At 37.8% G+C, this 13,284-nt stretch overlaps 1 protein-coding gene across 3 annotated transcripts in view; it reads left to right on the plus strand.

Annotated features, from left to right (window-relative positions):
• Positions 1-13,284, plus strand: part of TOX (thymocyte selection associated high mobility group box) — a 298,639-nt gene that overhangs the window by 271,935 nt on the left and 13,420 nt on the right. For all 3 annotated transcript variants that reach the window (XM_072734682.1, XM_026011811.2, XM_072734683.1), the window contains one exon: positions 4,894-4,974. In XM_072734682.1, the coding sequence (XP_072590783.1) occupies positions 4,894-4,974 (81 nt within the window). The remainder of the gene's footprint in view (positions 1-4,893; positions 4,975-13,284) is intronic.

Below are 13,284 nucleotides of genomic sequence, written 5' to 3' on the forward strand. Positions count from 1 at the left end.
TTATACTCACAAAAGGAGAAATCTGGCACTGGAGATTCTATACTCGATCATGCAGATCTCCTGAGCCCCTACTATGTCCCAAGCATGGCTCGCTCTGTTTACGGGGACGTCATCTGTAGACAGTGCAGTTGAGTGTCAGAGAGACTCTTCAAGGGGAGTTCTTCTGCAGCTAGGAGGGGCCTTCGAGTAAATGAAGGTGGATCTGTGAAACTGGATCGAGTTTGTTCACCACATGGTTTTGCTATATTTATTGTAGGAGGGTGAATAAAATGACTATCCGTTCTACTCTGTTTTCTCATCTGTAAAATGAGAGTAATAATACCATTGCAAGCTTCTTGTTGAAAGAATTAAAAGACTAGAGATAGAGTCTGACACACAAAATGCACACAATTAGAGGCATGTTTTTAATGCCTTTTTTTTTGATTCTGCAACTTCAGTTCCTCACATCACAGCAGGCACATAGTAGGCACTCAATGTATAGTTCAGTGTGATTGAGCGACATCATACTGGCCCCAGTCACCCTCATTTAATAAATCGATGCATACATTTTGTAGCCATTTTTTTCAAAGAGCTTGCCTACTATTCCATAAGGAGATCACACCATTATTGTGTAGACCATTTGGAGGGACCAGAAGGTCAGCAAAAGAATTGATAGCAAGATTTTTGTCACATTGTATAATATTTTCAATCCTCTGAATACCACTTTATAAATGTCTTTCAGTTCTGGAATGCTTAAGAAAACGCTGAGCAAGTTACACATGATGGAAATGTAACCACATTTAAGTACTAAGTTCTATATAAAATACAGATGCACTTGCTCTAGCTGTCCTAAATAATAACAGCATTGAAAGAAGCTGTAAACGTTAATTTCTAAAGGATACAGCAGGGAATTGTGATTAAATTATTATTGCTTATACATAACTGTACTTCTAAGCATTTTCTATAAATATGAACTTGTAGTGGGGACAAAAAAAAAAAAACCTACATTTGAAGTCAACCGAAAGGAAAAATGCCTTTTAGGTTTTTTTTTTTTTTTATAGTGTTTGAATAGAATACAGAATTGGAAGAATTACACATTTTTTTTCTTATTATTACTGTAAAGGCTTGGTTGAAATAAACTATGACTATAGAGATTAACTGAGGGCCAGAGCAGAAAAGAAGGAAGGAAGAAGGAATTAAATGGTATTTATAAGATTTTCCTTTTTTGTATGAGTTAGATGGATGGTTTGTTTGGGGAAGGAGCAGAACGTAAAAAAAAGAGAAAATGACAGGTTATGTTAGACTTCTTTTTCTATTTGAGTTTATCATATTCACTGATATTGAACTGCTGATTTTAATTAGGGATTAACAGCCTATAAAAACATGTGTCCATGCTGGTATTTAGTGCATTTCAGAAATGATTCAGTGAATCACCAGATTAGATGAACAGGATTTGGATCCTCTAGAATTGCTATTTGATGTGATTCTTCGTATGTTTTAGATTAGCCGTTATATATGTTTTAGTTTAACCACTAAGATGCAGTCCTTAGATAGGATATGGTAGCTTTCTTAGAATAACAAACCACAGCATATAACTAAGTCAGGACAGGATGAATTCAAAAGTGTTTGGATGAGCTGGAGAAAATGATAAATGATGTATTATGATTTTTAAATCCTCATCTGGCCAACTTTGCACTTTATTTCAAACAGCTGTAGACCATTTGGAAGCCATTTTGTAGCTCGCCTGAGCACTAATATTTACTGTACGAACCACATATCTTTAAAATATTTGTCTTTCCCTGAGAGAGAGAGACCGTTTCTTTCCCAAACTTAACTTTGACATAAATCAGACCCATCCTCCTAGATTAGAAGGTTTGATCATGGCAGAGCTTGTTCATAGCCAAACACCGTCAGCGTCATCTTCGGTTTCTGCAAGTAGGAGACTTTCTCCATCCGTGAATAGAGGCTTGGAAATATTTTTGAGGAACTCCTTCCTGATGACTTGTAAACAACTGTTCTAAAGTAAGGGTTTCCTACTTCACCTGTATGTGGACTCCTCACAGGCTTTATCATTCTCTCATACATTTGAGCCCCTCCTCAGACATGGCCATCAGCAAGCGTCCATGTGCAATTTTAGAAGGTAGCATGAGAAAGACATGCACAGTATATAATATTGGAGCCATTAGGTAGTTCTCAAAGGTGAAGGTCTAAATTACCATCAGAGAAACCCCCTCAGATTTTAATTTCACTCTGGGCTACTCCCCTTTAACCGCAATTACAGAAATATACCTCTTGAAATGACCACCCTTTGAATCTTCCCTCTGAACATCTGCAGCTATGCAGGAAAGAGCGGACCCATCAATCCACGTAATATGGCATGATGAGTTTACTCTTTTCTAAAGTGGTATGTAGGCACTTCTGTGATGATCCCACATAGCTGATCATCAATAGGCAATAGGGAGCCATTTCTAGAAAACAGGGCACTCTGAATGCTAGTCAGGTATCCTGTAACAACATCGATCCCAGACTGAAATCAGGGGGCACATATCCAGCCCGAAACATATTGAGTTAGCCACCTTTCTCCAGTGGTTGTTAATCAACAAATTTCAGGAAAGTTAACACTTTGTGTGATGGTAACTCCTGGGAGCCCAGCAAAGGGATAGCACTGGAGTAACACTTGCTGTTTCGGTTGGAAACCAAATGCTAGAATGATGGCAGATGCTCTAATCAGGCCATCTGACACCACCATCTTATCTACTGCTACTTAGAAAATGTTGCTTTGGTCAACACTCTAGACCAAGCTCTGTTATATCTGCCTTTGGAAGTTAAATGAACCCTTTTTAGCTGTCTGGGGGTCACCTGGAGTAGCCTTTTAATAAAAAAAACATGTTAGAAATGTTTCCAGTGTACAAATGCGTATTACCATCGAAGATATATTTACTAAATATTTGCTTCAAAGTCCTAAATAGCATTTCTCTGTGTGGGGAGAAAACCCTCTCAAAAACAGTTTTAAGGTATTAAAAGTATATGTAAACATTGTCAGCTTAAGATCATTAATTATAAATTATGTCTTGGAGAAGAGGTTGAAAGGAAAACTATAAACAGAAATCTGTCTCTCAAGAAAAAAAATAAATCAATAAGAAGCAGGAGAGCTCTGTGTTTCTGACTGTGGCTGAACCAAGGCATGTAATATATACACAGATCATTATTATTCAAAGGCATTTGTTGTATTTGTTTCCACATGTCAATTTCCAAAAAAAAAAAAAAAAATCTGAATTTGACTCCCAATAATTAGCTCAGCGAATTCAGAATACTTGAAACAAGGAATTTATTGGCTCTTTACTAACAAACTTCTTTTAAGTTTCTTTGTTTTTATATTTAGTAAAGCTGGCACAATGGTTTTTGATAATATTGTATGAATTCTTAACTGTCTTATTATGATTGCCTTTTATTTTATCAAAATATAGAATCTAGGCTGAAGACCTCCCAAAATTGGGAAACCAATGAACACATTCATTTCATAGTGTCTTATATAATTTTATTGACAAGGTTAGTCATTTGCTTACCTTAAGTAAAATGTTCTGCTAATTAATATATTCATGAGTCAATAATCTCTCACATCTTGAATTTCCCAGTTGTGGACCAGGCTCAGCAAACCACCTTTGGCATTAGAAACCGTAAATTGACCTCTGCTGCCGACTTGGGCAGATATTTGGTCTTTAGACATAATTTATATTTAACTACACTAATTCTAAAGCCACTTTTCAATACTGATCTGTGTCTATTTTTGAGCTCAGCATTACAAAATATTAGCCAAGCCTCATTCCCTGCTGTCAAATTCAAGATGTGGGGAATTTAAAATAGTTGTATTGATGAAAATACATTTCCATTTACACAGTAAATGGTGAAAAATATTTTATTCTTGAGGGCTGATTTCAAAAGATTGCCAAAAACAGACTCTAAAGCCTTGAAAGAATCAACTTAATGGTAGCCGACAGCCATGTGTGTTCACTTTGCTAATCTTTCATTTTCGACTCTAATGACTCCTTTCTGTTTAACTTAGCGATGTGACCTTTAGCATACCAGCAAGTCATTTTTCAGTACTTTTGCTCAATTTAGGATGATTTTACTTTTATTTTCAAGATGATTCTCTCTGAAAAATGAAAAGCTTCTGTAAAACGAAATTCATTTCAGAACATTTGTACCTTTTCACAATGAGGTGTCCACAGATCCATGTCATCCAATGCCTTCGTTGGAAAGGGCATGACCAGAGCAGGCTACACGGCATGGCATGAGTGCAGTCCTCGGCCACTCAGGGTCCCCATTCCACTCCCAAATGTGTCTTTGACTGTCATAGCTGATTCCTGAGTTTTTGAAAATAGAACTTCAAGGCTCAAAATGTTAAAATAGTGATGAACCTGCAAACTTTGTCACTGTTCCTTTGATTTACTTTTCAAACATAATTGGTCATCTTTGAATCCTGTCCTTGTTTTTATGCCTAGCATGGAACATATATACCAAGATTTTAATGCACTGTAGAATTATCTGCCCATTATATAAATATGAATGACTTCTTTATCCGCTTGTGGTTTCCCTGGGAACCTTCATCAATAGTATCTTTCTAAGCCAACTACCTCCACTCTCAAAGTAACCCAGATAAATCCTTTCATATGCTTAATGTAAATGGAAAATTTTACTATTGTTAATCTTCTTCTTATCTAGTCTATTGCCATACCTCTTAGAAATCTGTTTCAGTAAGAAAACATAATCTTTGGGGAGATATATATTATTATACGATATAATTGCATGTGCGCGCATGCACGTGTGCGCGCACAATTATCATTCCGCAGTGTACTTCTCTGGAAACAAAAGCAGATGCACTTTCTAATTTAAGACTCTTTGTTGTTGTTATAGGTCTATAAAAAGAAAACCGAGGCTGCAAAGAAGGAGTACCTGAAGCAACTAGCAGCATACAGAGCCAGCCTTGTATCCAAGGTAACGTGCAATTGTGCAATACTGGGATGGAGTGTGGCCATCGTATTGAAGCCTACAATGGTCATTTAAAAGCATAAAAGATCACTTTAGCATCTCTGCACTATCTTCTTTGTTGAAAAAGAAAGTAAATCCTAAACTAAGGTATACATTTTGGAAATATTTGTTCATACCTTAAGTCCAGAATGACATCCCCTGGGCCTTCTGTGAAATATCATCCACCTGTGGATTATTGGTTTTGTGGGTTAGTCACAGTACATTCTTAATCCTGAGCCAACCTTCTATTTCTCCATATCCTCCCCTTAAATTTCCCCTTGCCCCCTGCCCCACACCCCATCCCATCAGCCTTTAGCTGAGAAGAAGCCAACTGCCTCATGACAGCAGCATTAGGTTGTAAGCCTGCTCCCACCCACTCCCAAAAAAATCACAGTATTTCATTTGAAATGAAAACACCACTTAAAAATATTTTATGCTTTAGAATATATATCTTAAACACTAGTCCTTTCTGTGATAAATACTCAAGGGTTGTCTCTCTTTGGTCTCAGATTATGAAAGATAGAGTTCTCTTTACAGATTGCTTAGGGAGGTAACCTCAGAGAGACAGAGCTGATTCTGTAAGCACTTGACAGGATATCCAACCAAGTCCAAATTTGACTATTACTTGGCTCAGAGTAGCTTGTGGCTCTGGACTTCATTCCATTCACCCACAAAAACTGTTTCCTCTTTCATCCAGAAATATCCATTCCTCTTCCAACAACTCTCAAGTAATTCTATAAATGAGTTTTCTATCAGGGAAAATATACACTGAATATATTGATGCAGAAAACAAAAGAGAACACAAAATACAAATGTATGAGAAATTTCTTTTCACTATTGGTCTAATGCAGCTTTATGTTCCATTTTTAAGGTATGACATGGTGGGGAAACTTACTATTTATTATTTAACCTTAAAATTTCCAGCTCTCCTATACTATCTCACTATGGATTTCATACTTCCTAGTTTATCTAACTCCTTTTGAAAATATTTTTATTTTCAGCTGATACTATCTCTCATTTCTGTATATTTAAGAATTCACAGAATGCATGTGAAATTTTAGCAAAAAAATGAAGTAAAAGATATTAGATCCAATAACAAAAAAAAAGAAGAGTTACAAATTATTACATCTATTCAGCCTTTCGGTTAAATAGCCATGTTGATATTATTTAGATTAATGTGCCCCAAAGGTAAGAGGGATTTAAAAAAAATATATATGAGTTCTCCTTATTTCATCTAAGATAAGTTTCTTTTTTGAGCATTTTTTGAGCATTTTAAATAGAAGTGTAGTCAGAACATTTTATATATGAGAAAATCAATACATAAAGTCTCAATCCCAATACAAAGCACTCTGGTTCATGTTATGCAGATTGCCAGAATGTTATAATACTGACTAAGCCTTTACTTTCAAAACAAGTGTCCTCAGATTTGCTCTTCGCTGCAACTTTTCTTACTGTTCATTCTCAGAGTTGCAACCCTCAGTATACGGCAATTTATATAAATGCTGTGAATTGCCATTTCTACATTTAAAAAACCAAGCACTTTTTTTACAGCTTACTCTGACTTTTTTTTTTCCTCTTTGGCAGTAGGAATTTTGCTGGAACTGTTGAATGTCTATTTATGTACAACTATCTATTATGTGTATACAAATTGAAGGAAAATTGCAAATACCCTCTCCAGGTTAGAAAAATGGCCCTCTGATGTTGTACGCGAGTGGATATTCACAATATAACCTTGCAGGCACATACAGAAAATTTACCAACCTACCTTTCCATTGTACACAGACACTTATGTAAAAAATCCATTTCTTTTCCATTTTAAATAGTGACAAGGAAAATAATAGGCATTTATATTCACACATACACTTTTTCAATGTTACAGTTTTTTTGTGTATTATAAATTATTTCCCTATTCGAAAAGATGTAAAGGTACAATCATAAAAGGCTACATGATAATAATAGCTACAATTCCAGGTAACCACAGTGTACCAGCCATGCTCTGCTTTTTTTCTCCATCCACTCATTCATGTATTCATTTGACAAATTTCCCCAAGCATGTGGTCTGTGCTGAACACTGTGCCAGGCTCAGAGGACACAGTGGAGAATAGGCACATATGTCCCATGGAGAATAGGCAGATATGCCCTTGAAATTTAAGAAGCTTCCGTTTTGTCGGGAAGACCAAGAATGAACACATAAACTAATATATGACCAAGATCTTTGAGAATGTAAGCATTTAGAAGGTAAAAAGAAAGAAAAAGAAAGAAAGAAAGAAAGAAAGAAAGAAAGAAAGAAAGAAAGAAAGAAAAAAAGAAAGAAAAAAAGAAAAGGTTCTAATAGAGTGGTCTGCAAAGTGCTCTTTGAGGAGGTGACCTCAGAGCTGAGAGCCAAAGGAAGGCAAGGAGCTTGCAAGACACAGAGGGAGCCTAGAGGAGAGCTGATCACACCATAGTATAACAAGTGCAAAGCCTCCAAAGACAGAAATGTCTCCCTGAAGTCAGAAGTCACCGTGGCTGGAGCTGAGTAAAGAAAGGGAGCATGGTTTGAGGTGAAGCTGGGAAGATGCTCGAGAGCCAAATCACCAGCAAGACCTTGCAGGACATTGAAAGTAGCTGGATTCCTCTTATACAGAGGAAGCCATTGGGTGGGTTTCAGTAGAGGATGGGTAATCGGATTTATATTCATATTTTTATTTTATTAGATTTTACTTTATTTACTTGAGAGAGAGAAAGTGGAGCAGAGGGGGAGGGAGAGGTTCAAGCAGACCCCACACTGAGCACGGAGCCCAGTGAGAGGCTCCATCTCACGACCCTGAGACCATGACCTGAACCAAAACCAAGAGTCAGATGTTCAACCTACTGAGCCACCCAGGTGCTCCGGATTTATATTTTTAAAAGATCACTTTATGTGCATAGGTTCCCTCAATTCCCACACCTTATCCTGCAAAGCAAGCTTGATTATAAACATTTCACTAAAGAGGGAAAATAACACACAGGTAACAAGTGCCCGAGCCCGGAGTTGACCTACACCATCCTCAACCACTGTGCTGGGCCTTGCTGCTTGTGGGGGCCAAGCAGTGTACTTGTCCTGCTTCCTTAAAACACCTCCTGCTGCACAAGTTATGGCAGAGCATTGACATTCTCACTTCTAAGGTCACTGATGTCTATTAAATACTGTATTAACCAAAGTGCCATGTCTATTTTCCTAAGTTCCTGTGGGCAAATATTATTTACGCCTCCGGAGCTACATATTTTGGTAGTCTCTATGCAATGCAGTCACTTCGCCAAATAGGGCTCTGCTCCCCTAGACCAATAGATCCTCCCCTTGCTAATTTCCAGCCGTGTCAAGTCTGCAACTTCCTGCTGCTTCCACTCCGGGCCATGCTCGGCATCCCACCCGGGGCTGCACAACACCTGCTCCGTGTCAGGCACAAGCGTAGGTGCTGAGAGCACAAAGAGGAGTACAGATCAAAGTAAAATGTGTCACAGTCCTTGCAAAGCTTGAAAAGACTATCTGCTAAAATTAGCTGCTTCTTGGGGAACATAATCAAAAATAGAAACAGCCAGTGAACATTAGCTCCACCTATGAAACTGAGTCATAGGATTAGCGATGCGCCTCTCAATTAGTGACATTCCCCCTTAGATGTACTATGTACCATGGAATCCAGCATATTAATTAACGTGACTCCAGGTCTGAATAAAACTGACATCTACCAAAAATAAAAACACTCACTGATAGCAAATAAATATTCTAACCGTCATACTTCAAAATGACAACACTGACACATTCTCGGCAAGATACTGAACTGTTTCCAATAATAATAACAAATACAAATAGTATTTTGCTACAGAGTAGCTTGTGTGTCACACACTGTGCATGGCATTTTCCATGTATCCCTACTCATCATTATCATAACAACCCTACAAAATAAGACTTAGCCCATTCTCTAGATGGTCTCCAGGTGGAGAGATCAAGTATTCGCCCACAGAACGGAGAGGCTGGCAGTGGCAGACAGGACTCAAACTCTTTGCCATCTTGCTCGAAAGCTTATAGGCTTTTTTCTATCCTGAGTGACTGTCAAATATTTATATCTGTAGAACTACAATAAAATTGTAGTTATCCCCCAATAAATTGTATGCCAAAAAAAATTTTTTAAATAAATAAATAAATAAATTGTATGCCAACTGTTACGTATTAGCTAAGACTAAAGCTGCCCTGACTTAATGGTGGGGAATGAAGTAGGAGTAGAAGGCGTAGAGCTTTCCAAACCTCGCACACACACACACACCCCCACTGTGACTCCCTATTCCCCATCACCAAGGGCTGGCCAGAGACACTCAGAGGAATCTGGGGCCTGCAGAGTGTTTGGGACACACTGCGTTTGCAACCGTGCAGTTGCATCACCTGGTCCCACGGAGGCAGTGACAGACCCCGGCAGCAGAGGAGACTGCTCTGAGACTATGCTCTGTGGGCACATTGGAATCTAAGAATTCATGAATAGGAACACAGAGTAGGCAAATACGACACTGGTCATACCCTGGAATAATTTATGCCATCTTTGGCTCTATAATTTAAAGGGAGAAATTGAAGAAATTTCAGAAGAAAAAGCCACGAAAGTGACAGAAACAAAGGGCAGAAGGTAGTAGCTGAGAAGAGAGAATTTGACATTCCTAAGCCTGAAAAACAGACTCAGGCACGTTCAAGCCCATGACAGGCTTTGGCCCTAGGACTGTGGTTACCTGTGCTCCATTTTCACTGACTCTAAAGCAAGAAAAAGACACCATCTCAAACTGGAGGAATTTGATCTGAACAGGACATTATTAAACTCTTGGATTCACTGGGTATGCAACTTCTTTCCATAGAGAAATTTAAAAGCAGGAAGCAAAGGCTTATAAATAAGGATTGGCAAAGATCTCTAAGGCATAGGGCATCAAGGAAAGTCTATTAAAAGGCCTTTAAAATGCCACCAACAACTGTCTATGGCCCATCCACGAGGACATGCCCAATCTTACCTAATATGCCACCAACATCACACCGAGAGTTCTCAGAGTGGGATGAAGTCCACAAGCCCTGGGGCCAGGTGGATCTGGGTTCAAATTCAGGTTTCCCTCTTCCTAACTTCCATTTCTTCATACAAATTATTCAGCTGCTTGAGGTCTCTAACTTACTCATTTGTTAAACAGAGAAGACAATAGGACCTACATCACAGAGTTTCCGTGAGGATAAAATAAGAAACACTGTCCAAATTCCATGAGTCAGGATCTTGAACACAGGAAGTGTTTAATAAATACCAGCTATTTATTATCATTATTATTATTACCACTAGTATTATTGTCAACTTTATTTTTTATGTTGTTGGTACGTGTAAACAGTTTGTGTATGATAGAAAATTTAGCTGGCTCATATCTTCAACTTGTCTCCAAGTCTGCTTTGTTATAAAAGAATTTTTTAAAAAGCTTTTGTTTATTTATTCATGAGAGACACAGAGAGAAAGTCAGAGACATAGGCAGAGGGAGAAGCAGGCTCCCTGCAGGGAACCTGATGTGGGACTCAATCCTAGGACCCTGGGATCACAACCTGATCCAAAGACAGATGCTCAACCACTGAGCGCTTTGATTTAAAGGAATTTTAAAAGTGACGTTAAAATAAGAAAAACTTGCTTCATAGATACATCCTTTTATAAAGATAAGAAATGATCAGGATATTTGAAAAACCTCATCCAAACAGCTTTCCTCATTGAAATAAATGGTCTCTACGAGCTGTTAGAGAGTAAGAATAGTCCAAGGATGAAGAGTATGTACTATTATGAAGGCTAGAGCCCCCTGGCTTGAACATATCATTTAGGATAATTGGGGTTGGGCTATTAAACAAAGCTGAAGGATATATAGTTTTCCATAGAGTCAAGAATTCCTAGACTTGGGTCTAAATTATTATGCTGAAAAAGAATGTCTAATTTTAAAGCAATTGGAACTAGTTTCACTTTACCACAAAGACGAAAATTTATATTCCCCAAATGAGTGTTGCATTCAAAGTAGTCACTTTGGGAGGCTACAAACTTATTTTATTATTGCTCCCAGAATTCAAAAGATTTTTGAAACTCCTCTTTTAGAACTGCAGTCAGGAAAAGTTTATGAGCCACATTAGAAAATCAATCTTGTTACATTGTTTTCACACCTCATTCTTTTTCCCAAACATCACCCACATCTAACCCGCAAACCTGGCTTCAAGGGACGATTAGCTGTTTCCAAAAATCAAATTCACCATCAAAAGACAAAGAGTTGTCTGAGGATATGTTAAACAGGGTCTCACAGGCTCTAAAGAGAATTCCAGTAGGGAAATTCCCAAATATCCCAAGTAAAAGCAGCATTATTGAAACATGCATACAGCTTCTTAGAAATGCCAACCTCGGAGGCGCCTGGGAGGCTCAGTCGGTTAAGCGTCCGAGTCTTGATTTTGGTTCAGGTCATGATCTTGGGTCGTGAGATCAAGCAGGTTGGGCTCCGCACTCAGTGGGGAATCTGCTTGAGATTCCTTCTCTGGCCTTCCTCTCTCTCTCTCTGAAAATAAATCAATAAATTTTTAAAAAAGAAAAAAAAAAAAGAAGTGCCAACCTGGAAGGAGACAACAGTTGAATGAATATGTTCTAGTTAGTTAAGAGTAATCAGAGTCGTGACTCTAAGGTCACACATCAGATAAGAGACTATTTGTACCTTAAGCTGTGGTGCCAAAAGTTACAGGGGACAATAGAAGCTTTTTTAGAAAATGTACAGTGGAGGATAAGATTGAGTCAAATTGGGAAAGTTCCCTGTTGCCATGGCCAATACCAAAGAATCACAACATTAAGTTCAACTGAAGGATAATAAATTCAAGAGAAATGATTTCCTTTGTTTGAAATAACTTACAGAACTCATGCCACGGTGAGCTATTGAGACAAATACTGGGTCTGAATTTGAAAATGGGATGGATTATTTTATGACTGTTAACATAAAATTTGCAGCTCTGTAAGCCCAGATCGTGATTTAAAGATAATAAAATCTCATGCTTCAGGGTGTAAGTTAATCACCTGCAAGGCCCAGGAAGAATTTTCCTTTCGGAAGTAACAATGCACGATTGAGTAGGTGCATAAATTTTGTTTAATTTCCAGTGCATCAAGTATTGGTCAGTGCTGAAAACAAGAATCAAATTAGATGGACTATTAATCTGATTTGGTTCAACAACTCCTATATTGTTGCTTCCACTGAGTTTTATGTCTTGTGTTTATACTTTGCTATTTTAAATAACAATTGCTTTGTCAGTGTCTCATTTTTATAGCACTTATCGTCCCAGAATGGGGGCATTTATACACTATGCAGTATTGTCTGCTTTATACAAAGTAAATGGGATTGAAACTATCTCAGATAATCAACAACATGGTTAATAAGAAGTATCTTAAGGTTTATAGAGTTGTATCTCTTGTGGAAGATTCTATTGAGAAGACCCAAAAGGTCTCTATTCACACACACACACACACACACACACACACGCTCATTTTGCTGATAGAAAACATCTTTCATAATCGGTGGTCTAAAAGCAACGAGGAAATAGAACTTACTCAGAAACTAATAGAAAAACACATTCCTCCCATAAAAATGCCAGATTCAGGGGTAGATTTTCAGTTGTGTATACAGTGGTAAAATCACATTTGCCAGGTAACCTACCCAAAGGACACACCTCCAAAGAAAGGTGGTTAGTGTGTTTGAAAATAGAAACTAGTCTAAATTACTTCGTTTATATGAGAGAGCACTTTTAATTTATGAATGGTAGGTATAGAGATCTTCATAAACAATCTAATTGATTTGCAAAATTGTAGCCTTACTTTCATAGTTTAATTAGAAGAAAGTGACAGAGTAGATTAAATTTGTGATTTCTTCATATTCCGGTTTAATCAGATTATGAATTCATGGCACTTTGCTGTGGCAAATGAACTTATTCTACCTATCTTTCGAAGCAATAAAGCAGCTCTGTAATTAATAGACAGTTTGTTGTATTAGTCTGATTAAGAATTAACCAGAAGTGAAGCCAGAAGCAGGTTTTTTGCCACATAAAGAAACAAAATCTCAAAATATAGCTTCCTTGTGGCCCACCATCCACCCCAGATCCAGTGGAGAGTAAAGGGCAGGGTATCTAACCAAAGGACAGAGTGTTATAATTTCTCATCACTACTGGAAATGTATGGTTCATGCTGACAGCAAAAAGAGTGGAAAAGACCACTCTGATATTCTGTGAGCTTTCAAGGGTTTCAG

The sequence above is a fragment of the Vulpes vulpes genome, chromosome 13 (assembly GCF_048418805.1).
Source record: "Vulpes vulpes isolate BD-2025 chromosome 13, VulVul3, whole genome shotgun sequence".
Taxonomy (NCBI): domain Eukaryota; kingdom Metazoa; phylum Chordata; class Mammalia; order Carnivora; family Canidae; genus Vulpes; species Vulpes vulpes.